At 38.0% G+C, this 24,186-nt stretch overlaps 2 protein-coding genes across 2 annotated transcripts; both read left to right on the top strand.

Annotated features, from left to right (window-relative positions):
- Positions 1-899: 899 nt before the first annotated feature.
- LOC105055133 (probable protein phosphatase 2C 60) lies at positions 900-12,276 on the top strand. Its single transcript, XM_010936867.4, has 6 exons — positions 900-1,181; positions 1,335-1,561; positions 1,881-2,303; positions 3,220-3,587; positions 10,067-10,303; positions 11,655-12,276. Exons 3-6 carry the CDS (start codon positions 1,985-1,987, stop codon positions 11,922-11,924), a joined length of 1,194 nt encoding a protein of 397 aa, XP_010935169.1. The 5' UTR covers positions 900-1,181; positions 1,335-1,561; positions 1,881-1,984; the 3' UTR covers positions 11,925-12,276.
- Positions 12,277-16,011: 3,735 nt separating this feature from the next.
- LOC105055134 (protein ALTERED PHOSPHATE STARVATION RESPONSE 1) lies at positions 16,012-21,856 on the top strand. Its single transcript, XM_010936869.4, has 4 exons — positions 16,012-17,060; positions 18,168-18,385; positions 20,257-20,480; positions 20,618-21,856. The coding sequence occupies exons 1-4, from the start codon at positions 16,163-16,165 to the stop codon at positions 21,471-21,473; spliced, it is 2,196 nt and encodes a 731-aa protein (XP_010935171.1). The 5' UTR covers positions 16,012-16,162; the 3' UTR covers positions 21,474-21,856.
- The last annotated feature ends 2,330 nt before the right edge of the window (positions 21,857-24,186 follow it).

Below are 24,186 nucleotides of genomic sequence, written 5' to 3'. Positions count from 1 at the left end.
AGGAGGAAAGTTTTAAAAATTGATAAAGAAAAATCTTACGAAGAAGAGGATACATGTGAATTTTTTATTTTTATTTTATTTTATTTAAATAATCAGACAGTCATTAATAATAACAGTTTTGTTTTAATATTTTTTTTGGATTTCTATAATAACATGGAGGATATGATAAAAATTAAGTCAGTGATTTTTTTTAGTACGTTCGTCACGCTTTGATTTGAAGTTTGAAAAAAAATATATATATATATATATATATATATATATATATTTTTGATTAAAAACTTAATGAAAGAAAAGAAAGTTATTTCTTCACTTCTTGATTGAAAGCGAAGAAAAAAAATGTTATAATTTTTTTTACTATTATATTATTAAAATAAATTTAATAAATTTAAAAAATAATTAAAAAATATTTTATTTTTTATTTTTTTTATTTTTATTAATTTTTTTCATCAACAAGAGTTCAATCGCATGGGAGGTTTGAAATAAATTTTTTGATTGAAATTTAATATTAATATTAATTTTTATTATTAAAAAATATGATAAAAATTATAAAAATTTAACTGATTTTCAATTTTTATTTCTTCAATTTTATTCTATTTAAAAAAATAAAAATTATATATTAAAAAGTTTATATTCTCTTTATTTTTTTATTTTTAAAAAATTAATATTTTTTCTCCCATTTCTCCTTTGCTTTCCCATTTTTTCCTTCCAGCCAAGGCGTCAGGCTTTTTTTTGTTCAAACTGATCCAATGCAGAGAAAAGGAGGGATACGGGATAGGGTTTCTTGAACAAACCGTTGATTTCGGTCAAAGCGTGAGAACGTTAGAGAGAGAAGGATTCTCACAACTTTATTCCCAATCTCCCCCTCCTTCTCTTCCTTAAATACTCCTTCCATCCCTGCTCTCTTGGGGCGTGGTGGTGGAGCCCAGAGCTGCCCCTCTGCCTCGCTGGCCTTGGTCTCTCCATTGTTGGTTTTTTATGGGCTTTTGTCTCCCAACGCGCAGAGTGAGGCAGACAGAGAGATAGAGAGAGAGAAGCGTCGTCGCGTCGCCCAAATCGGGTGAAGGAAACCTAGACGGAACCCCAAACCCTTTCCCGTCTCTTGCGTCGTCGCCAGATCTGAGGCCGCTCTTCTACCGGAGCGATCGATTGGGGGGGTTATTGGAGCCGATATCAGGCCAAAGGTGGGTTTTTTCCTGTTCTTTGTGTCTAATTTGTCGGATTTTGGGTTTTCATGGTGGATTTCTTCATCGCTTCTTGCAATCATGGAGAGGAGGGTTTTGTTTGAGTTTTTATTCCAAAGCTGAGAGCTTGGGATTGTTTGAATTGTCGGACAGATGCGTTCATTAGGTGAAGATTCGGGAGATCGCATGGCTTTTTGGGGCGCTTTCCGATCGGCGGTTTTTTTTGGGGTTTTCGCATCGGTGGATGAGAAGGGAAGTGCGTTTGTGATGTTGTGTCTCGGTTCCATCTGATTTGAAGCTGCGGAGTGGAAAGGCCTTTTACGGAGAAGAGGGAGAGATGGCCCTTGGTTTCCCCCTCAGGACTTGGATTCGCATTCGAGGTAAACGAGAGAAGTATAAATATTGAGTCTCGTGTCGTGGATTTTTGTGATCTATTATATGTCCGGTTGCATGGGATTCATCCCTTGTGGACCAGTGAATGAAACAGGACAAAGAGTGCGATTTTACCCAGTCTCCATTAAGGGGAAAAAAAAAATTGAACTTCAAATCAATGATCGCAAGTTGGAATTGTTTTGTTGTTTTTCTCTGGAAGCTGTCTTCAACAGTATTTTAAGCTGCTTCAGTTGTTTTTGTTGTTGTTGCTCATAATTATATCGTATGTAATTGATGATGTGATTTGTTTACTATATTTCGACACAGATTAGGGAAAAAAAGGGAGCTTGGGGTCTTTGTATTTCGGATATCATCATTTGGTTTTGAGAGAGATGTCGAGAACTCAGAGGCAGGCCTGGGTGAGATGAGGGATGATAGCGGAGTTGGTGAACTTTCTGAAGGCCTGCTGGCGGCCGTCGGCAGATCGGCATGTCCATACAGGCTCTGACACAGTTGGCCGGCAGGATGGGCTTCTCTGGTACAAGGATAGTGGGCAACACATGAATGGAGAATTCTCCATGGCCGTGGTCCAAGCAAACAGCTTGCTTGAGGACCAGAGCCAGATCGAGTCCGGCCCATTGAGCTCACTCGAGTCCGGTCCATATGGGACCTTTGTTGGGATCTATGATGGTCATGGTGGTCCAGAAACATCCCGTTATATCAATGATCATCTTTTTCACCATCTTAAGAGTAAGTACTGAACCAGAATTCCATGCTTAGCCCTTGTAAGCTTCGCTTTTGAAACTTGATCGGTCTTTTTCTGTGTTTATCATGAAATAGCTACTGAATTCGTTGTATTGCATATTTGGATGACCCTTGTGTTGTAAAAGGAAGACTCAATTATTTTGCTAGTATTTAATACTGCTGGTTAATTCTCTTGTTGTATGATACAAGTCCAAAGACCTTTATATATGCTTATGGTGCAAAGCTTATTTCATCAATTGAATGAGTTTTATTTTCTTTATTTTGCATACCATCTTTGTCCTATAACCATGGAGTTTTAGTTTGTAATGGTGTTTACTTTTCCATCGGCTTATCACCTCTCTTGAACTTAATTATATCTCCTATCTTGACCAAATATGTAGACTATGATCATTAGGAGGTGCCAGTTGCAGAGTTGATGAAGTCGTTGGGGTTGGTACGAGCAGCCTGGGTTCGAGTCTTGCCTTTGCCCTAATAAAATGCGGGGCTCTATGTCTGCCTCTCCTCAAGTTCAAAGAGGGAAAAAAAAAGCAAAAAAGAAAACATTATGATCATCAATTTTATTCGAGTGGATTTTTGTATTGTACTTGATCCTTCTGGTTTTTGAAACTTATCTGAGCAGCAGCAAATCTTCTTCTCACACCATTTCACATCTTCGGTAATATCTGGATATATGTTATAAACATGGAGTTGACTAATTCCTCATCATATCTCAATTTTCTTCATGCTTGCATTAGGTCAAAATTTGTGGTACATGCGACTTTTCTGCTCGAAGTGAATTCCAAATTGCACATGCATTCCTGTTGCTTGATCACCAACTATTAATGTTAAATATGTCTTTTCAATTATAGTAAGAGTTGTTTTGATTTATACCTTATGTGACAATAGAGCCTTTGCCTGGCAGGGTTTACATCTGAGCAGCAGTCAATATCAGCTGATGTAATAAAGAAGGCATATCAGGCAACAGAAGAGGGTTTTATCTCTCTAGTCACCAAGCAATGGCCTATGAAACCTCAAATTGCTGCTGTTGGCTCATGCTGTCTGGTTGGTGTTATATGTGGTGGTATGCTATATATAGCCAACCTTGGAGATTCTCGTGTGGTTTTAGGGAGACTTGTCAAAGCAACTGGAGAGGTTTTGGCTGTCCAGTTGTCAACAGAGCACAATGCAGGTATTGAATCTGTGAGACAAGAGTTGCAGTCATTGCACCCAGACGACTCACAAATAGTTGTTTTGAAGCATAACGTTTGGCGTGTGAAGGGCCTCATCCAGGTGCATATCATGTGAATGCCTCTCGTACATTATATGTAATATACAATACCTAAACAAATAATCTTATTGTAAAAATGCTTTGGCCAGTTATTTTTATCTGGTTTTCTTTTATATGCAGGCTTATCAGAATCTTTAGAATTATACATGCAATTTCTCTTGAGATAGTTTTTCAAAACCTCTGACCTGCTTTAAAATTTCATGTAACCACAGCATCGCAGCACAAATGCCCTTTTAAAGGATTTGCTACTTGCCATGTACAAAGCATCATGTAGGTTAATAATGATTGACATTTATTGCTACTTTTGGGCTTCAACTTATTTCACTTCTTTTAGAGTTTTCCCAAATGAGTAGTTTTTTAATTTTAATAACACTAAAGAAGACTGACAATTTTTATATTATGGAAGATTAAAGAAATTCAACATGTTGTGCTGCCAAATTAAGGTTAAGAATATGTATAGTCCCACACTCATTCAGCAGTCTATAAAGTCTAATCCAACCATTGCTTGTCAATCACTCAATATTAATTGGAACATATAGTGCCATGCCCACACGGCAACTGTATTTTTTTTAATCTTTTCTAGCTACATGCTAATCCAGTTTCTTCATATCATTCTTGTTGTAAAAATTGTTTGTCTATACATGTATGCATATGTGTGTGTGTGTGCATATGATGTGACTTTATAGGTGCAACTATTTTTCAGTGTTTTCAATATCCGATGATACATTTATTTCACCTATTGATACTGGGTGGTTTATAACTTGTTTACTGCCTTTATGAGCATTTTGCTTAGACCTGCTTCACCTAGACTACCTTGTAGTTTTGTTTGAGTTGAGGGTGTCATCTAGGACGTCTAAGGATGGCAGTGCAGTAACAGTTGTATTAACTTGCATGTCATATATATTTTAGCAGATTCTGAGCAACATTTATGCTCCTGGATAGATATTTCTTTTCTTAATGTCTGTTTGGAGAGGATGATTTTACACTTGAAAGCAGGTTGTGATGGTTAAAGTTTCATTATCTTCAAAGGTAATTTTGATTGCTTCCTGTCCATTAGCTTACACTATGTTTCCATAATCACTGATAGGAGTTCAAATTTTCCAGCTGTAGATCCTTTCCAAAGTATTCAAATATTAAACAGTTTATCGTCTCATAAAAATGAGAGAAGCTAGGCATAATTGTTCATCCCCCCCTTAAAACATTTGAAATGGTCAAGATTAATAGTGCGTGGTATTAAATCCTTTGGATGATGTGCTTAAGATTTACATTAAGCTAAAGAATTCTTGATATTGGCGATATTTTTAGATTGCCCTGAATTGGTTTTGGTTGCGGCTTCTTTTTGAAGGATCATAGAGTGGTTTGTGGCATCACATCTGTTTGGAGGAAATAAAGGAAAAATTAAAACTGCGATGCCTTTTTTCGCTTATTCTTGACGCAGATTTCCCTCCCTTCCACCCACTCCTCTCCCTCCAATTACTAATAAACAGGATCCGGATTTCCCAGACTGATTATTTATTCTTAATAAGTTACTAGACATGTCATTTCTCCAACTGTTTAGTTGCCTTTTTCTCCTTAGGTTTTGCAAGTATTGTGGTTCATCCATAATACACTGATATTTAATAAAAATTGTTTCATACGATGTGCTCTAGTCCTACACCATCTGAAGAGTCTTTTTTTCCCTTCTGGATTCTATCATGATGCATGATTATGTGTATTTTCATTGGAACTACATCTTCTACTAGTTTCAGTACTTCCTACTAGTTTCAGTTCAGTGTTTTCAAGTCTGCACCTGTTGAAGATGAATTCATTTTGAAGCAAAACATCTAGCTCATGCCAAATAAGCTAATTTTTTTTTTTAATGTTGTGACTAAGTTTTCGCTACTGAACAGAAATGCACAATGGAATTTCTGCTTCCTGCAGTAGGCTAATTTTGAGTTATAACTTCATGCAATAACTTCATGTACTGCCTCCAATAAAACATATCTTCTAAAAGTGCCAACAATTAGTGCGGGGCATCCAATTTTTGTTCTTTTTTTTTCCCTCTGAACTCAGGGCTGCAATATCCTTATGATCCATCGTGTCCATCTTATTCTTCTATTTATGGCCATCATCTGTTATTCCTAACTTTTTTCTCATCCTACCTCATTGGTCTGCAGTCAAGGATTATTGAAGATATCTAAAGGACATGAACATTTACGTGCCTTTCCTTATATAGATGACTTAATTTGAGTTATATCTTAGTAACTAACTTATTTAGGCTCTTGTAATCTATCTTGCTTGATGTGTCTATTAAAAAGTGAGGTAAATTTGTATGGAAGAGTTCAGATAAATTATTTAAGGACCTAAACTAACCTACATGAAAGTTAAATTAAAGAATTTTAAAGCTATTTTTTCTCTAAATACGCCCTTAATTGTTTAAATGGAAAGGGGGATTCTTAAATTTCTCCCCAGATAATTGGGATAAAACTTGCCATATATAACTTGATTCTTAAAGGGCCTTTTTTTAAAAAAAAATAATTAGATACCTATATGTTCTTTGCATCTTTGATTATAAGGGTCAATTATCATATAAGTCTATATTGATCATATCTAGGGTTTGTTGTGAATCCTATGATCGATATTTCTATCAACAACTACCACAACTATTACAGGTTTGTTATGAATCTCTCTCATCACATTAAACTATCAGGATTTATAGCCTCTGATATGCCAGCCTTTCCAAATGTTCTCACAACTTATTTATGTTTTCTGAGGTTATAACCTCTTGTCTACTCTGTCACCCAAATCTTAATTGATGTCTTCGTTGGCCCTTAAAATCTTCATTCCTCATGTGTGGGGGTCCTAGAACCAGAATTAAAATTTGTATAATTTGTAGTCTTTTGATAATTATAATTTTGGGCAGTCTAGTGTTGTGGGTTCTGATTCATATGTTGTGACATCTTTCCTTATATGATGCGCAAGACAAAGATTGGTCATTATTGTTGGATAAACCAATTTCAAGCATACATTTGCATAAAGAAGTACTTTGTCCACTTATGGTTTTTTTGATACTTTGCCAGGTATGTTGAAGAAAATCAATTTGTTTTTTAACTCTCTTGGTTGTATTCATACTAGACTTGTATGAGTGCTCTGGCTTATCAAAAGAAAAAAAAATCAAGAGGATGATTACTGTTGGAGATAATATAAGAAAGCATTCTGATGCATGGACAAAAAACTTTAGCCAAACATAGGATGGGCTGAATACTTTGAAGCACAAAGGTTTGAAAGTATCTTTTGATTTATTGCTATGTAATTACTTGCTCAAGGGTACCAAAATGGTAGCGCAAATGGACAAATTCAATAAGACTGCAAGCCCATAATCGAAGCACATGATGTTGATCTTACCTCTAACTAGGTTCCTGGAGCATGTTTTGGCCTGTTGCAGCCCGATAGATACAAATTCAAAATTTTTCCACACGAAGTTGATAAACTGTAAACTTGTAGTAGGGTTGTGCTTTTTGGGCAGCAATCCAGTCACCAGTGATAGAGAGCAATCATGGACTTTGCAAGAGATAAGGAGCATTTGCTTTCTAAATGCCACGTTTAATTCTCAAGTTTTTGAAGAATAGGGCTCATTAAGGTTTGCCAAATTGGTACCGAAGGGCATACCAATCAGTGACCGATTCAGCAGGGAATGAGTCCATTTCTGGGGCATACTAAAAATAGGGAGGGGGAAGAAAGAGAGAGGGAGAGGGAGGGCCGAGGGTTAAATCTCAACCCTAACCCTAGTGGAGCAAGAGAGAGGGAGGGAGGGAGGAAGGAACGTGGAGGGTTGAGGGAAACCCAAGAAATAGGGGGAATGATTATCGGCGACACGGGGGGGGGGGGGTTGGTTTGTTAACCGAACCAGTTCTTAATTGAATGAGAGGGGGGTTTAATCAAACGATCGGCCTCTATACTAAGCCAATAGGGCAAACCATCCTAGCTCTCTATTGGTTCAGTTAGTTACACCCCGAATCCGGCAGTGCCCGGTTCGGATGGTACAACCAACCTACCTTTGGGCTCATTCTGTGTATAATATTCACATGAATGAATGCAGCTACCAATTGTGTGCTGACATTTCAATTTTGGAAAGCACGGTGTCCTTGTCATTATTATGGGGGTGGGGGGCTTTTTATCGAGCTAGAGGGTGGTTTTTAAAACTGAACTGGGCCTTAGTTGAACAAGGGGAGAGTTTAATTGAACGGTTGGCCTTTGTTCCGAGTTGACAAGGCAGACCATCAGAATTCCCCATCGATTTGGTTGGGTACATTCCGAACTGGCTGTTCGAGATGGTACGGCACGGCCAACCGCAGGGGTCACTCTTGGCTCAATATTCACATGAATGAATGGAACTTTCACTTTTATGCTATCATTTCAATTTTTGAAAGTGTGATGATGATTCCTTATCATTATGGTGGCTGAGAATTTTGTAATGGAAGAAAAAGCAGATCTTCACCATTTCCATTTCTTCTTGTCTTCTTTGTTAGGAGAGACTAGGAAGCCTGAAAAGCCAAGCAAGTGGGGCCAGTCTCTTTATCACTGCTATACTTATTTTTAATATCCCCAAACATATCTAGTATTTTTCATGTACCTGTAGTTTGATACCTTTGTTACTTGTCATGTAGAGCTCAGAGAAAACTTAACCTGGGGCCAAGCATCAATGTCCAATGAAAAGGTAACCTTACCACCATCTCCCACCTTAAATTCACCCCAATATTGTAAACGCTGATTCATCTCCTGTTTCCAAGAAAATGAAAGTGAGTTGATTGTCACCCATCACTATGCAATACTTTGCTCTTGTTCGCTATTTCTTCAAACTTTTTTTCATCAGCCATTTACCACAGCTATTCCTCATTGGGAAGGATCCTTTTCTCAAACTGTTTGAATTCCCATCCAATCCTTTCTTCAGTTTTTAAGGCTCCTCCTCGATGATAAGTTGCATAGTTTTTTCCTTGTTCATCCATGATAACTTACAAACCATCCCACCTTGCAACTACCATGGGAGCATGTAAATAGGGAAGAAAATGCAGTTGTAGGTTTCTGAAAAGCTCAAGAAACCTTGTTCCACCATCTAGAGGAAAATGATTGCCCTTGCAACTAACTAATACGTTTCACTGTAATATGCAAGCTTCTTATTCCTGAAAAGGATGGTAGGCTGTTCCATAAAGCACTGAGATGACAGGTATTGTAGATTTGTATATAAACCAAAGTTGCAAACGCAAATAATATAACAGATACAGGGAAAAATGTTATGCGTCATTTTATGCCTACTATGGGGAAAAAAAGAGAAATTCCCGTAATGTATTATAATTTATGAAAAATGAAGTGTTAGATAGTTCCATGCTTAATACATCATACACAAACTGTGTATTGGATGTCTATACCAATTTCTTGTGTTGTCAGACATCCATCGTACCATTTATGTGTACCTTTTTGATACAACATGTACAAACAAACATGTGCAGCGGATGTGTATACCAATTTCCTTTGGTGTCCAGACATCTGTCATACCATTTATGCTGGCTATAATTTGGCATGTACCATGCATGTGTCTATGATAGGAAAGAGGTAGGTATCTGTATGATTTCAGTCTGAATCTATTGCTTTCCCAACTAGCTGCACCTATTTGTTGTTGAAATGTCCCTGCTATTCTTATTCTTTATTTTTTCAATTCAAATAAAGGATGCATGGGGAGTGATTCCTGAGGAAAACATATGAGAAGCAAACCCTGCGTTATTTCCTGTTAAAATACATGTGTCTACTTACATATGAGAAATAGGTGAGACGAGAGATGCTTGTGCTTGGGATATGTATAAAAGGTCAGGACAATGTCCAATTCCAGGCATGGTTGCATCCAAACCTTTTTCAGTATATTGATATGCAAATATGTTTATATTAGTTACTGATAACGTTTTCTTGTTTTGTAAGTTTCTGTTAATATAGTTCTGGTTTGAGTTTGAGCTCTTACAACAGCTTGTAGTCAGGGGTTTTGCCACTGTTTGCTATTGGAACCAAATCCAACATACCTTTCAGAACCCATTAATAATACAATACAAATGCCACTGTCTTTAATGCTCTGGTTATCCCCACTTGGTGAACGATCCATCTGAATTTTGTGCTGCAGTGTCATTCATTTGGGTATTTTGAGAACTCATTTGAAATTATTAAGCAGACAAGCCATGCCAACTGCTTTCTCACTAAATACCTTCTCTCTTCCCGGATGTATTCTTTTTTATTTTTCCCCATCACACATATACGTCCTTGGAAGTAAATATTCGATGTATCTTTGTCGAGAAGAATGTTATATGATATCACACCAGCCATCCATGAAAACTGTAGCTTGATGTTCATTATGATGGAACTATGGTTGGCAGGTGGCTTGATTTAAGTTCCATTTTCTCTTTCCATCCTGCAATAAATTTATTAAATTATTGCTAAAGAGTTTACAACCGTGTTGCAGGTTACCAGGTCAATTGGTGATGTATACCTAAAAAAGGCGGAGTTTAACCGAGAACCTTTGTATGCAAAATTTCGCCTCCGTGAACCTTTCAAAAGACCAATACTTAGTTCAGAACCATCAATTTCTGTGCAGCCATTGCAACCTCAAGACCAGTTTCTCATATTTGCATCTGATGGACTCTGGGAGCACCTTAGCAACCAAGAGGCAGTTGACATTGTTCATAACAATCCCCACAGTGTAAGTTTTCTTTGTAGATTTTGGGTTTTCAACTAGAAAAATATTAATTTGTAGGTATAGATGAAGTTGGCTCAAACTATGTGCTGCTGTATTTTGTGGACTTGATTTCAGTGAGGCCCTAGTGGAACTATATTAATCTACTGAATAATAATAGGATTAATGTCTTTGATTTCTTGTGCAGTGTATCTTTGTTCCTTTTCCGGAAAGACATAGTCCAACATACAGGCATCCTTTTCATAGTAAAAAAAAATAGTATTACTTGAACTGTCTTTTCAGTAAACCATAGGATTTAAGTCTGGGGTATTATTTGATTATTGCAAGGAGGGCTGAATGAAAATTTTGTTAGTTTGGATAAGACCCACCATGCTGTATGGCTAGGATTATTGTTCGATCGCCGGCACATATTCATGTAAAATTAGAATTGCAGAGATGGAAATTCTGCTCGAGTGTATCTCGCAACTTGGAAGGAAGGTATCAGCCGATCACCAAATGAAGCTCGGGATTTTACACTAGAGAAAGATTACTGCTTGGGCTGGCATGAACATGTTAAGAAGAAAAACAAAAAACATGGAGATTGGAAATGTCTCAGGGAAAGATTGTGTCCACTGTGGATTTAATTCAAAACAGGGATGACAAAAACAAGACCAAATATGTGGGACGAGGACTGTCGGTTATGGGTTTACCATATTGGGTATTCTGTCCATGGACTTTGATTCTAGAGATAGGATGAAGGATTCATTGGTGGTGAGGGGATGGTTTTTGAGTGTGTGCAAGGACTTATTTTAAGATCTTGAATGATATGATACCAGGAACGGAAACCTTTCATCCTTGAACACAATTTTAAGGACAGGACATGAAAAATATGTTTGTAATGGGATACTTACTGCATTTTTGGCTAATCATGAATCCATGGGCCCTTGCAACAACAATGATGGAAAGAATTTTAGCATATGACTGCTTGATTAAGAGAGTTGGATGTGAATTAAAGTCGAGTACTATGCCCTAGACATTTTCTTTTTCTCATACCTTCTAGTTTTGCATTAAGTTGTCATTGCTACATCAAAAATTCTCGTGCCCTTCTTCTGTCTGAAAGCATCAATATGTGTTCTTTGGGGTGGAAATGAGTGACGAGTGATTGCATTATCCAAGACCCGGATTGTAAGCTGTAGAGACAACTTGAAATACAGAGGATGAATTTTTGTCCAGTGATTTCGTTTATATAGGTTGAGATGCTGTAATGCTTTTCTTCTCAAGCTACAATGGTTGCTAGTGGAATGGTTGTTTTTAAGACAATTCTACTGACTGCGCTCTGTAAACATATGAATCACTTGTCTCCTATGAATTCCTGCAGGGAAGTGCTCGGAGGCTCGTGAAAGCTGCACTTCAAGAAGCAGCCAAGAAAAGAGAGATGAGGTACTCCGATCTCAAGAAGATTGATCGTGGGGTCCGTCGGCATTTCCATGATGATATAACTGTCGTTGTTGTGTTCCTTGATTCAAATCTTGTAAGCAGAGCCAGCTCACACAGGGGACCGACACTTTCTGTAAGAGGAGGGGGGATCAATCTGCCAGCAAATTCTCTTGCACCTTGCGCAACACCCACAGAGCTTGGTGTTCCCTGATTAAGCCACAGCTCAGCTCATCTTTCTCAGTTCTGTACTAAATTAAACACCCATAATGACTCCCATGATCATGCCCTCATTGTTGTAAAAATAGGGAGATAGAGCATGTTGGTATCTGTAATCTGTTATACTGTAACATTTATATGCAGAGAATAGTTCCTTATGCGTATGCTTCATATGAACTCGGTTAGTTTCTTTCTTTTAGTCTGAGAAGCAGGGAAAGGAGATTCAAGGCCGAGGATTTGCTAGGATTCTTCGTTTAAAATCCCTTTTATTTTCTTCTTTCCTCACATTTGGTATGTAAATTCCAAGGAACACCAACTGTTGCAATTTTATTTCTTTGTTTATGGTTGCCTGTTTCGTTTATTAGTAATTTTGTGAATTTCTTGCTGCTTAGCTGTGAATATTAATTGGTGGTAGGCGAAATGCAGTATTCTGTGGAGGTCTGGGATGAGGCCTCCAGATCCAAGATTTCTGAGGAACGCTCGACTGGTGACTGACAGGGGTGGTAAGTGTTTAAAGTAATGAATAGGGGGGAAGTAAGGCTGAGCATGTCGTCAGGAGGATTTAGCAAGAACAGCCATTTCAGATTTTTTTTTTTCGTCCTTCTGTAAATTCTTGTTTTTAGGTTTTTGGCAGAAATGGTCTAATTTTAAAATTTTTCGAGGCCCGGATGGGAATGCATATGCTCCAAGCATTTGTTTAATTATAGTTGAATAACTACTTTTTTTTACAGAAAAATGCGCGTATGTTGGTGATGACTGCATGTTTGTTGAGTGTTGAATGCATATCATGTACCTGTCTGAAGGTATCAAAACTTGGCAGTTTCTCTTGAAAAAAAAAAAAAAAAAATCCAAATATGCAACAAGTGGTCATTAGGTGATCATTTCTGAAAAATTTCCCATTAATAGTGTCCATTACTTATCAACTGTATTTAGCATGCCAGTGGTAACCTAATATAATTCTTTTCATCTGCAAAATTATGATCGAAATCGATCTTTTCAAAAATAAATTCTAGCAAGTAGGCTGGAGATATATAATATTCCTGTTCTTTATTATCAGGGAATTCTAAATCTAAAGAACCCATCATCTTGACCATCAAAACTGTAGAAAAACTAATCACTATTCATTATCACACTACACTGAATTATGAGGATTGTTGTATAAAAATGTCATAAACCTGCAACTCATGTTACAAGAGGTGTTGACTACTGGTAAATGAGTTGAATATTTGATTTATTTACTTTTTTTTGAGGAATCGTAAAACGTTTATGACTATGAAGAAGAGAATGATATAAAATCCGGAGATGGATGCATAGCTATGTCTGCACTAGACTGCACTTGATGGCTAGAGAGTGAAGCTTTGTCTCACCTTTCCAAGGGCACGAGCCGCAGAACACGTTCACACAACCCCATGTGTTCCGGAGATAAAGAAGACGATGTCTCGATTCTCCCAGAAAACCATTTAACTCCTGTTTTCCCCTTGACCACCAGCTGCTGCGCAAATTTCCATGCAAAAAATTAAGCGAGGGAGAGATACCGGTGGTACTCTAGCGGACAGAGAGAAAGCTGATGTTTCCATCCATTCCGCACGGACCCCACCAGCTCAGCTGCTGCCGCTACCGACTGCACGCTTAAATTGCAAGCGGCATCACTTTAATTTTTATTTTTTTTAAAAAACAAATTTATTTTTTTAAAAAAATAAAATTTAAAGTTTGCCTAATAGTTATTTAAATTCTGATTATTAAAATTAGAATCTAATATCTTGTTTGGAGCAGAATCGAAATTAGAATGAAATATGAATATAAAAAAAAAATTCATATCAAAATTTGAAAGACTAAGATATTTTTATATTTTTTTAAAATTAATAAAAAAATAATTTTTTTTAATTAAATAATTGAATAAAAATTATTTATTTTTATTTCACGATTTAAATCCTTCGAACGAAACATACCTTTGATTTAGGCCTCCACTTTACCCCAAATCCATATGTGGATTAATGACCTATCATCTTTCTAACAAAATATATTTTAAAAATAAATAAAAAAAATTAATTACGGCAATCACATGCATTGCATGTCTCACGATATATCTAATGCAGTGGCAATAGATGCAACCATGATGATGATAGATTGATAGTCCCTGGAGACAATCAAACATTGTGCTTTTCCTTATCATCAAAATGATAGATTTCTAGAGAGAGATCACCATTCCGGACACATGAAAGAGATTGGTCACAAGGGCACCACCTGTGCCTGTTAAAAAACCGAGGGCACTTGGACCGATGGTCGCCAACTTTTCCCCTGTGCGGTGCGACAAATGGCCGAGTGATCTCCATCAACGGTCCATAGGCTGTGCAGCAGATTCCTCGTGGAGCCACCACGCAAAAGGGTGGTGTCCTCGGCCTAATTGGCTAATGAGGACAATGGGCGATCATGACCTGCCCATATCTGCAGACCATCATGGTTCCCTAATTCCCTCAGACAAAAATCTATCTATTATTTTATATTATTCTTAGGAGATGATTACCCATAAGCACCATTTGCAAGGAAAATGATACATTATTTACACCCCTCTATTTTGCATGATTGCAACTTGCATGTAGGATTTAATATAGCCTCCTTTAAAAAAAAAAAAAAAAAACTTTGTTTGCTAACCAGTTCCATAATAATAAAAAAGGAAAAATATGCTAACCTGACGATAATATTTGATTTTTCATTAAAGAAATAGGGTTCAGCACATACCAAATTTTGTGCAACTTATCTATTGCTTAACTTTTTTTTTAATAAAAAAGTTAATATAGATTAAGATAAGCCATAAATGAAAGGTTGATATATAGTTATAAAACAAAAAAGATTTAGAAAACAGAAGAGTTTATTGAGATACTAAGAAAACTCATCAAAAAATCAGTGTAAGATTTTCCTACTTATTTATTGTTTATGTTTTCTCGTATCATCTCTTTTTTATTTTTTGATTTTAATTCAATTAATTTTAAAGTATTTTTTTTAATAAGCTATAAAATTATATACAAAAGTTAATTGCTTTTCACTTATCATGACCATACGATACTAGAGACATCTTTAATGCACTTCATTCATATTCACAAGCAATTAAAAAACCACCTCATTATATTTCATTAGTATAAGATACTAATTATTATATGTTTGATTAGTTAGCTTCCATCTATATATATAAGCAAATATAATTTACATAAAAAAAATAATATGCTATTTCTTTATAAACACAGGAAATAATGCAGCTAGCATTATATAACAAATTTATTACCATAAGATATTGAATTACTATCCCGATAATACTATCTTTTTATTCTACCAATATTATTTAATTACTTATTTATTATTATACAACTTTGTTGTATTAATAACTAAGATGCATCTCAAAATCAGTTAAATTGTTCAGTCATTGAAAATTAAAATCATCAGCATTATCTTCTTCTTTTTTTTGCATCACTAACACAAAATCTAATTAGGATTTATCAAAAATTTATATAGTAAATATTAAATATATATGTAGTGACGTTGGAAAGATGATGTAGGTATTGATTTATGTTCGAAAATCATACTTTATTTGATCAAAAATATTGTATCATGTATGGGATTTTTTTTTTTTTTGGGTGAAAGTATCTCATGGGGGAGTTGCTAGTACTTACAAGCTGGCCTTGCGCCTTCCTCGTGCTACAACCATACGTGTCATGGGCCGGTCACATGGTTGATAACATAAAGTATGAATGACATCATGAGTCACGCACATAGAAGAGAGTTGGTAACCGTATCTTTAGTAGCTCTCGCTGCACCATTGTTTCTGGCGAGGTCCGTCCTTGATTAAAAGCTAAACTTTATTGTAAGTAGTACACTAATTGGAACGTAGGTTCCCACTTCTTTACAATTTCCACTTTACAAACTCCTCTGCATCGAAACCAAACAGGAAAATTTAACTCCACAACCAACCAAAACCCGCCACGTAAAGTAACTGACAAAAAAAGACATTCTCTCTCTCCTTTCAGGTTTGACTTTGACCCATGTTCTCTCTCTACCTCTCTCTCCCCCAAACCCCACAAACACATTCCTTCCTTTCCCTCCCTTGCCACACTCCACATTCCACTCCCCTAAACCCTCCTCTAAAGCCTCAGCACCCAAAAAGCTCCTCCTCTGTTTTTTCTATAAAAAAAAAAAAAAAAATCTCCTTTCTTCCATCTGTAAAGCAGCCCAGAGCGGAGAATGGGAGGCTGCGCCGCCTCCAGGTTCGCCGGCAGCGGCGGCGACGAGGACGACCCCGTCGCCCTCTGCCGCGATCGGAAGCGCCTCCTTAAGGCAGCGGTCGACCGCCGGTATGCCCTCGCCACAGCCCACTCTAACTACATCCACTCTCTCCACGCCGTCGCCGCCGCCATCGGCCTCTTCGTCGCCCGCCATTCCTCCCCTGCCCCCATCCTCATTACCCTCCCCTCCGCCGCACCCTCCCCCTCCCCGCCCTCCTCCCCCTCCGCCTTCTTCCGCCACACGCCGGCGGAGGCTAAGACGGAGGCTTTCACCCTCCGACCGTCGGTCTCCTCCCCACTCTCCTCCTCCCCGTCGGACTCGAGCTCCGGAAACGAGGGAGGGGAAGAGGAGGGGAACAGTGGAAAGGATGCGGGGTGCGGGTACTTCTACGCGGGGACGCCAATGCCGCCGCCGTCGCCGGCGGCGGGAGAGTTCGGGTGGGACTTCTTCAACCCGTTCGACGGGGTTCGGGTGGCGGAGGAGGCGGCGGCGATGGTGGGGGGGCTTGGGCGGGGCTCTGACGAGGATTTGAGGGTGGTGAGGGAGGAGGAGGGGATTCCGGAGCTGGAGGAGGCGGAGGAGGAGGACGAGGAGAGGAAGGAAGATGAAGAGAAAAAGGTTGTACCTTTGGGGGTGGAAGAGAAGGAGGGTGGCGGCGGAGGTGAGGCGGGGGGCGGCGGAGAGGAGGAGAAGGGGCTGACGGTGACGGAGACGCCGGTGAGGGGGAGGGATTTGCTGGAAGCTTTGAGCAGTGTCGAGGACCACTTCATTAGGGCTTATGATGCTGGGAAGGAGGTTTCCCGGATGCTGGAGGCTACTAGGGTGAACCTCCAAACAGGGCTTGATGATGTGAAAGGTGGGATTTTTTATGCCCTTCCCTTTGTGGGTTCCATATATTATCATTGTGCTGTAGTTTCAATTGATTAGTGGTACTTGGATGCCTACTTTGTGGGGTATATGAGAGAAAGGGGAGTGAAAGAAACGAAGTAGAAGGCTTTAGCTCTCTCTAGCATCTTATTATGCTGGGCATCTTTCTTTGTTTTACCTTTATCTTGGTATATAATGTCTTCTCATTTGACATTCTACCTCTTGTACTGGTTTGAGGAATCTGATTTGTGTAAAAGTACTTTATCATTTGTCTTCATAGGATGTAAGGTTGTTCTGTTTTTGCTACCACCATAAGGCAAGAAAAAATTATAGCCATAATGTTGCCTCTTTGGATTTCCATGTTTCCTAAAGAGATATGATTTTCTTTGTTTTTTATACATTCAGTTATAAAACTTACTGATTTGAGGTGAAAATGGAACAGTAAAAAAGAAAACATGTAAATCTGCACCTTAGTAAAATGTTGTTTAATGGTGTCTATATTTGATTCCTATTGAATCTAATTTTGCTTTGCCCACCTTTTAAGTCTCTTTGTATAGCCGTATTACTTGCAAGTAAATTCATGCACAATATACTTGTTGTTAGAGCTGTAAAGTTTTCGATGCCTTGTTATGTAAAATCTCAATATCGCATTGATTATGGTTGACGCAAGTTTAGAGCACTTAATAATGAGCTAGGTTTATCTAGAAGATCCCAAATAATCGATTTGACAAGTTGCTAGTTGCTGGCCTGATCACTTTGTATAAAAAATGTAGGGTATAATATGTAAACTCTACAACAGCCCACACCCCCCCCCCCCCCCCCCACAAAACCCACCCACCACCCCCCCACCAAAAAAAAAAAAAATGTTGGGTATCAATAATTCGTTAAACCGGACAGTGTTGGACCTCTATGTTGTCATTTGTCTTTGAGTTGGTACATGAAACACACATTTTGCAGGTCACATAGCTGCTGATTTTTAACTCTTCAGTTGTGGTGCTGAATTAGTTATATATGTAAATCATAAGTTGGTTGTTTGTGATACGGGGTATGCATTTAGGTCATGTTATAACCCAAATTGCATCTGTTTCAAATGCAGAAAATTCATCAAAGATAATCCAAGCTATCACATGGCATCGGACTCCATCTCTGTCCTCCTCTTACAAAAGCCATCTTGCATCAAGCTCCAATAGCACATCCTGGACAGAAAGTAAGAGTGATCTTTTTGATGATTATAGTGGGATGGAATCAGGAAGTCATTCACAGACTCTAGGAAGGTTATATGCTTGGGAGAAGAAGCTATATGAAGAAGTAAAGGTACCTTTTTAGTACACTCAGGATGTTCATGAGGTGCATGCTTGCCGAGTTTGTAAGGCAGTTGTTGGGACCACTAGGAAGATTCTACCACTAAATTAACTTAACTGCATGTCAAATACATGTGCACTGAAGTAATAAATGGTCAGTAAGAAAGCACAATTATGTATCTTTTAAGTGAATGCAATTTAGCATTTCATATGATGCATGAGAAACTGTGGAGCTTCTGTTGTGGCATTCCTCAGCTTATCATGAGTAAAGACGTCTGTCCTTTAGCGCAGTTGATTAGGACTTTGACAACTATTAGGTCCTAGAAACATGCAAGTGACCCAACTTATTAATAAGGACTAGAAAAAACATTCTGACAAAGTGTAAGTAAATTTACTGTTGAGAGTATAAGATCCATAACCAGACTCCCCACAAAGAAGAGATAAGTTGAAATAACTCTTATAACACAAATACTTTTGTCTCATTTATTCACTGATCATTGACATTTTCACTTTGTAGCCAGTAAGCCATGAAATATGGATTTGGATACAAGATGTGGATATGATGCAACATGGATACACCAACATGGGAAATCTTGAAAAAGTAGGGGATGATACAGGTAGGATATGGCTCATAATATTTTATAATTATGTGAAAAAGCATTTATAAAGCAATGGAGTATCAAACTAAGATAGTCCATACTTTATAAAATAACATTGACATTTATAGTCTCCATCATTTAGTCATCATTCAAATCAATAGGCCATAATCCGTACTCCATACAATAATATCAACATCACAAAGATGCAAAATTAAGCATTCATCATTAAACGCCAATATTCATAAAAAATATAAGAAAACAAAGCGTTCCCATCATTCATAGAGGTCTTGAATAACAATTTCGGGCATATTTGGGTTCAAAGACTTTGTTAAAAAAAATGAAAAAAAGAGACTTAGGTATTTACCATGCTTCTCAAAAGTACCTGACTAGTATCGGTATCTGAAGTATGCCTGATATAGACATGATATGTCATTTGAAGTATCCATGCTTCATAGTTAACAGGACATGGTCTTGTTGTTGCCACCTCTCTCCAAGTGCATGCTCTAGGGAGAGTTGCTGGGTTTGCACCTGAATAATGGCACTCCCACTGTATTTCTCAAGAGAGATATTTTCACTTTGTAAAGATCAACTATCTAAAAGTTAATATGATTTAATATATTTACCTGTTTACTGTTCTATCATTGCTTATCTACTGTGCTCATATAAAAAGAGAGAATATAAGAACTTGATATATCTTCTATTCTTCCTTAACAGTTAAAATTGTCTCATCTGATTCTTTAGACACTCGTATTGTATCTGTTATCAGTCAATATTAAAACCAACAAGCTCATGGTCTATGTTCTGATTGATTCTGCAGGTACGCTGTGGTGTGCACCTCTAATGCAATTTATTCTCAAGTCTATATGCATTTTCCTCTTTCTATTTCATGATTACATGTGTAATTTTTTGTTTCCTACTATCAATATTCTTATATATATGTATGCATAATGTAACCCATGATTTTTTGAAATTAACAGTACCATAATGTAATGTCAGATACCATTAAAATCATCATTTGAACACTATTATAAGATTCCATTTGTTTGTCCTTTGTGCTTCTATCACATCATCATCCATCTTAGGAATTAATATATATTGAATAAGTGCAGCTTACATAATGACAAGATTTCCTATGTCTATTGTGTTGCATAGCCACAGCTGAACAAAATCTAACAACTAAAAAAATCCAAACTTGACATGTCTAACCTCCTTTTTGTTACTCTCTGAGCAAGGCCTTTGCATTAATTACTAAATCTGGTCTAATACACTCTAAATTCTGTTTTAGTCTGGAGATCACACTCGACAACTTTATGAGAAGAAATGCATACAACTAAGAAATCTAGATGCCAAGGGTGCTGATTCACGTGCAGTGGACAAAACTAGGGCTGTGGTAAGAGACTTGCATACAAGAATCTGGGTGGCATTACGAGCAGCGGAAACAATATCAGAAAGAATTCAGCAATTGAGAGATGAAGAATTGCATCCTCAGCTTATTGAGCTGCTGCAAGGGTAAGCAGAGAAACCTGATGCATATGGGAGAACATTACCACTTTTTATTCTATCAGTAATTAAGGGTTCCTCTTTGGTTTATGTATATGTTTTTTCCCCCCTTCTTGCCCCCATCTTTTTCTTTCTTTTGAGTGCAGCCTATCAAGAACTTGGAAGATAATGCTAGAATCTCATGAAACCCAAAAACAGATCATGTTCGAAGTGAATTCCTTTACGTGTCCTGCTTATGGAAAATTCTGCAATGATGCACAGCACCATGCAACTCTTAAGCTGGAGGCTGAGCTTCGGAACTGGAGGACATGCTTTGTAGGCTATATTGTAGCACAGAAAGCATATGTTGAAGCTTTAGATGGTTGGCTATCCAAGTTCATTATACCTGATATGGAATTCTATTCTCAAGCTAGATCCTCACTTCCACCATATAGATCTGGAGCTCCTCCATTAATTACGATCTGTCACAATTGGTTAACCAGTCTGGGGAAGTTGCCTGACAATGAAGTATCTTGTGGAATGAGAAGATTCATCAAGAGTGTAAGAGTTTTATGGGCTAAGCAAGGGGAGGAACAACAACAGAAGAGGAAAGTGGATACCCTTGCAAAAGAGCTTGACCGTAGGATTCTAGCATTCCAGAGAGCGGAGAATAAGGTTCTAGAGTCAAAGCTTCTCGAGCATAAGCCTGAGCTGGATGTTAGGCAGCGGGTTGAGTATCTGTCAGAGAGGAAAGAACTGTTAGTAACATTCAGGAAGAAATTGGAATCAGAGAAAGCAAAGCATCATGATTGCATGCAGGATACACATGAGATCACCCTAAATGGATTTAAGATAGGCTTGGCCAGCATCTTCGAATCGCTAACAGAGTTCTCAAAGGATTCTCTAAAACTTTATAATGAACTTCTGATGCACAATGAAAAAACAAAGGTGGCATTTGAGATGACCGAGAAGCCATCATGTATAGAGGGCTCACATTCACATATGGAATTAGATAGCAGATGATGATGATCCACTCGCCTGCAACCATGTTATTGTATGTTAAGCTGAAGGTCTGGTTGCCTAGCAAAAGATCTGCAGCTTTGTGGGAACTACAGTTGCTGATTATTTTATTATTGGCAGGTATGTTGCTCCCAGTTTTCTTGACCCCTTTTGAGACCTAGTTTGATTTCTAATTCAAGTTCTTGTGTAAGTATTAGCTATGTTTATCGGGTCAAGGGTCTCACTTTGGTGGATAACCATTGTTGTAAGTATTGTTTCAGTTTCTGAATAGAAAAGAGTTTGCTGAAAGTTTTATGGACGGCAAAGATGTTTAGTTTTTGCTTGCTTCTGCTAGGGGGAGTAGGCACTGTAAGAGAAACCATCCATCATCTTGACTAATTTTTGCTCCATTTTTCTTTTTGGACAAAGCTACTGGGTTGAACCTTGTGCTCTTAGCGCTTTCTATTGATTGTATACTAAGGCAGACCGTTGATAACCTGGAATCTTGTCTCCCTATTACTAGTATGAAGTCCACCCTTTTTCTAGCAGCTCCATTTAAAAGCATTATTACTGCCCATACCTATCCGTTGCTAGATATGTTTTGACTATGGTCGGACTCATGGGTGCTGCACAAAAGATTAGGTGAAAAAATATATGATATGTTATATTTTTATTTGTTTACTTTGGATGAGGGAAACAACAGTGGGCATTCCTCTGCCAGTTCACGGAAAAGTGAAGATAGTATGTCGAGCAAAATGGATTTTGTAACAATGTGGCAGGGCATCAGTCAAACGGTGGCATGGAATCCCACAAAAAAAAAAAGATTTACTTCTGTCTTACTATGTTTGGTTTTCCCACACAAAAGATTAGAAATGTCGTTATGGTGTCGCACCATATAAAATCCAGCTGTGTTCAGCATTTGTTTCCTAATGTTTATTGTCCCAAAGCTGGAAAAGATGGAAATAATTTGTTTTTGGCTAGATATGCCACCAATTGCTTACCAACTGATAATAAGAGCCCCGGAATCTTTCGATTTTCAAGTCTCTCAGCAAGCAGCTTCGACTTAAGACTCAAGAGGATTGCTGGTTGTAAGTATTTGTGATGCTGGTTTGGATTTCCTCCCCTTACTCAGCGTTTGTTGCAAATGATGAGAAATTTTTTGTACATCATCTGTGGTATAGAAAATTTGATGTAGAATACACCGCTTCGTTTTATTAGATCACGTGGTCATCATTTTTTAATACATATTTAATGTATGTAATTTTTTTTTTTATTTGAAATTTTGAATGATGAAAATATTTTTTTTTAAAAAAAATATAAAATTTTATGTCGATATTATGGTATTCTGTATTGAAATTATGGCTTATTATACAAGATATCATAATTTTTTCACATGACGTTACAAGAAGGATAGAATATTTTTGTTATCAAAAATTTTAAAATTTCAAACGAAAAAATAAAATTATATGTATTAAATATATATTAAATATATATTAAAAAATAATAATTATATGATCTAATCAGATGAGATGGTGTGTTTCATGTTGAATTTTCTACACCATCGGTGGTGTACAAAGAATTTTCCTTCAAATGATTTCCATTTACCACATACTCAACTCCAGGTTTCAGCCACTCTCCCTCACTGGCCTATCAAACCGCCAGTCACCGCCCCTACAAATAAATTCGACATTAAATTGCAAGAAGAGTGTACTCCTATGCAAGATATCATTAACTAGTAGATTTTTTTTTTTTTTTTTGGAGCAAAATCATGATGCGATAAGAGAGTTCAAAACTGGTGGTGCTAAGTTCTTTGTATGAGATCTTTGTGTTGTGATAGTACTGCTAAAAATATGTATATAAAAAAAATCTTGCTGCTACTTCCCACGGGAGAGGAGGTTCTCCCTGACCAAACCACATGGTCACCGTTTGCTCTCATGGTGATTGGCCCCCGAGGACATGGCCTACAGTTATATAAAAAGCTGTAATGTCTTAACCACATAATATTCGCTTTTCACACTCGGAAGATAGTTATTAATTTCTAGTCATTACTTCCATGTTAAAAATACAAAACTCTAGCATTATAATTTAAATTAGAGTCCAAGGTTTAAAATTTGCTAGAATAATTTTTTATAGAATTAAGATGAGAGGAAATCGGTTGTGAACTGTTAGAATTTGATGCCTCGAGGTTCAGCCCACAGCGAGGTTCGCGGCGAAAAACGGAATCCAACGAGACCAAGATCATCTCAAACGAAGCTCGGATGGAGGAGATACGAGTTTTTGAAGTCGGCACAAGATCCAAGGCGGTGGAGGACCGCCGGTGGAGCGGCGGCGGTGCGGCCGCAGGTGGCGGCGCACGGCCCAGGCGGGGCCAACATGCGGCCCAGGCGAGCGGGCGGCCCAGTCGGACGTGCGGCCCAGGCAGGCGTGCAGCCCAGCCCGTGCGCGGGCCCACACGCGGCCTAGGCCCACGTGCGTGGGTCGGCCCAGGCCCAGGCGCCTTGTCTGGCCCTGTACCTCGATCCACCGTGGACCGGGCGGTCTATGACGGATCGCGTGGACCGCATGGGTGTTTCCCACGCATTTCTCATGATCCACGGTACTATTCCATGGACCGATCGTAATCGGACGGTTTAGGAAGTTTTCGATCTTGATCCGACGGTTCAGGGGTTTGATTTGGCTTGTTTAGAAGACCTAAACCTAATCTAATTAGGTTCAAATTTTGTTTAAGGCCTTTAAA

This window comes from Elaeis guineensis, chromosome 12 (assembly GCF_000442705.2).
Source record: "Elaeis guineensis isolate ETL-2024a chromosome 12, EG11, whole genome shotgun sequence".
In the NCBI taxonomy this organism is placed as follows: Eukaryota; Viridiplantae; Streptophyta; class Magnoliopsida; order Arecales; family Arecaceae; genus Elaeis; species Elaeis guineensis.
This window is presented reverse-complemented; position numbering and strand designations above follow the sequence as displayed.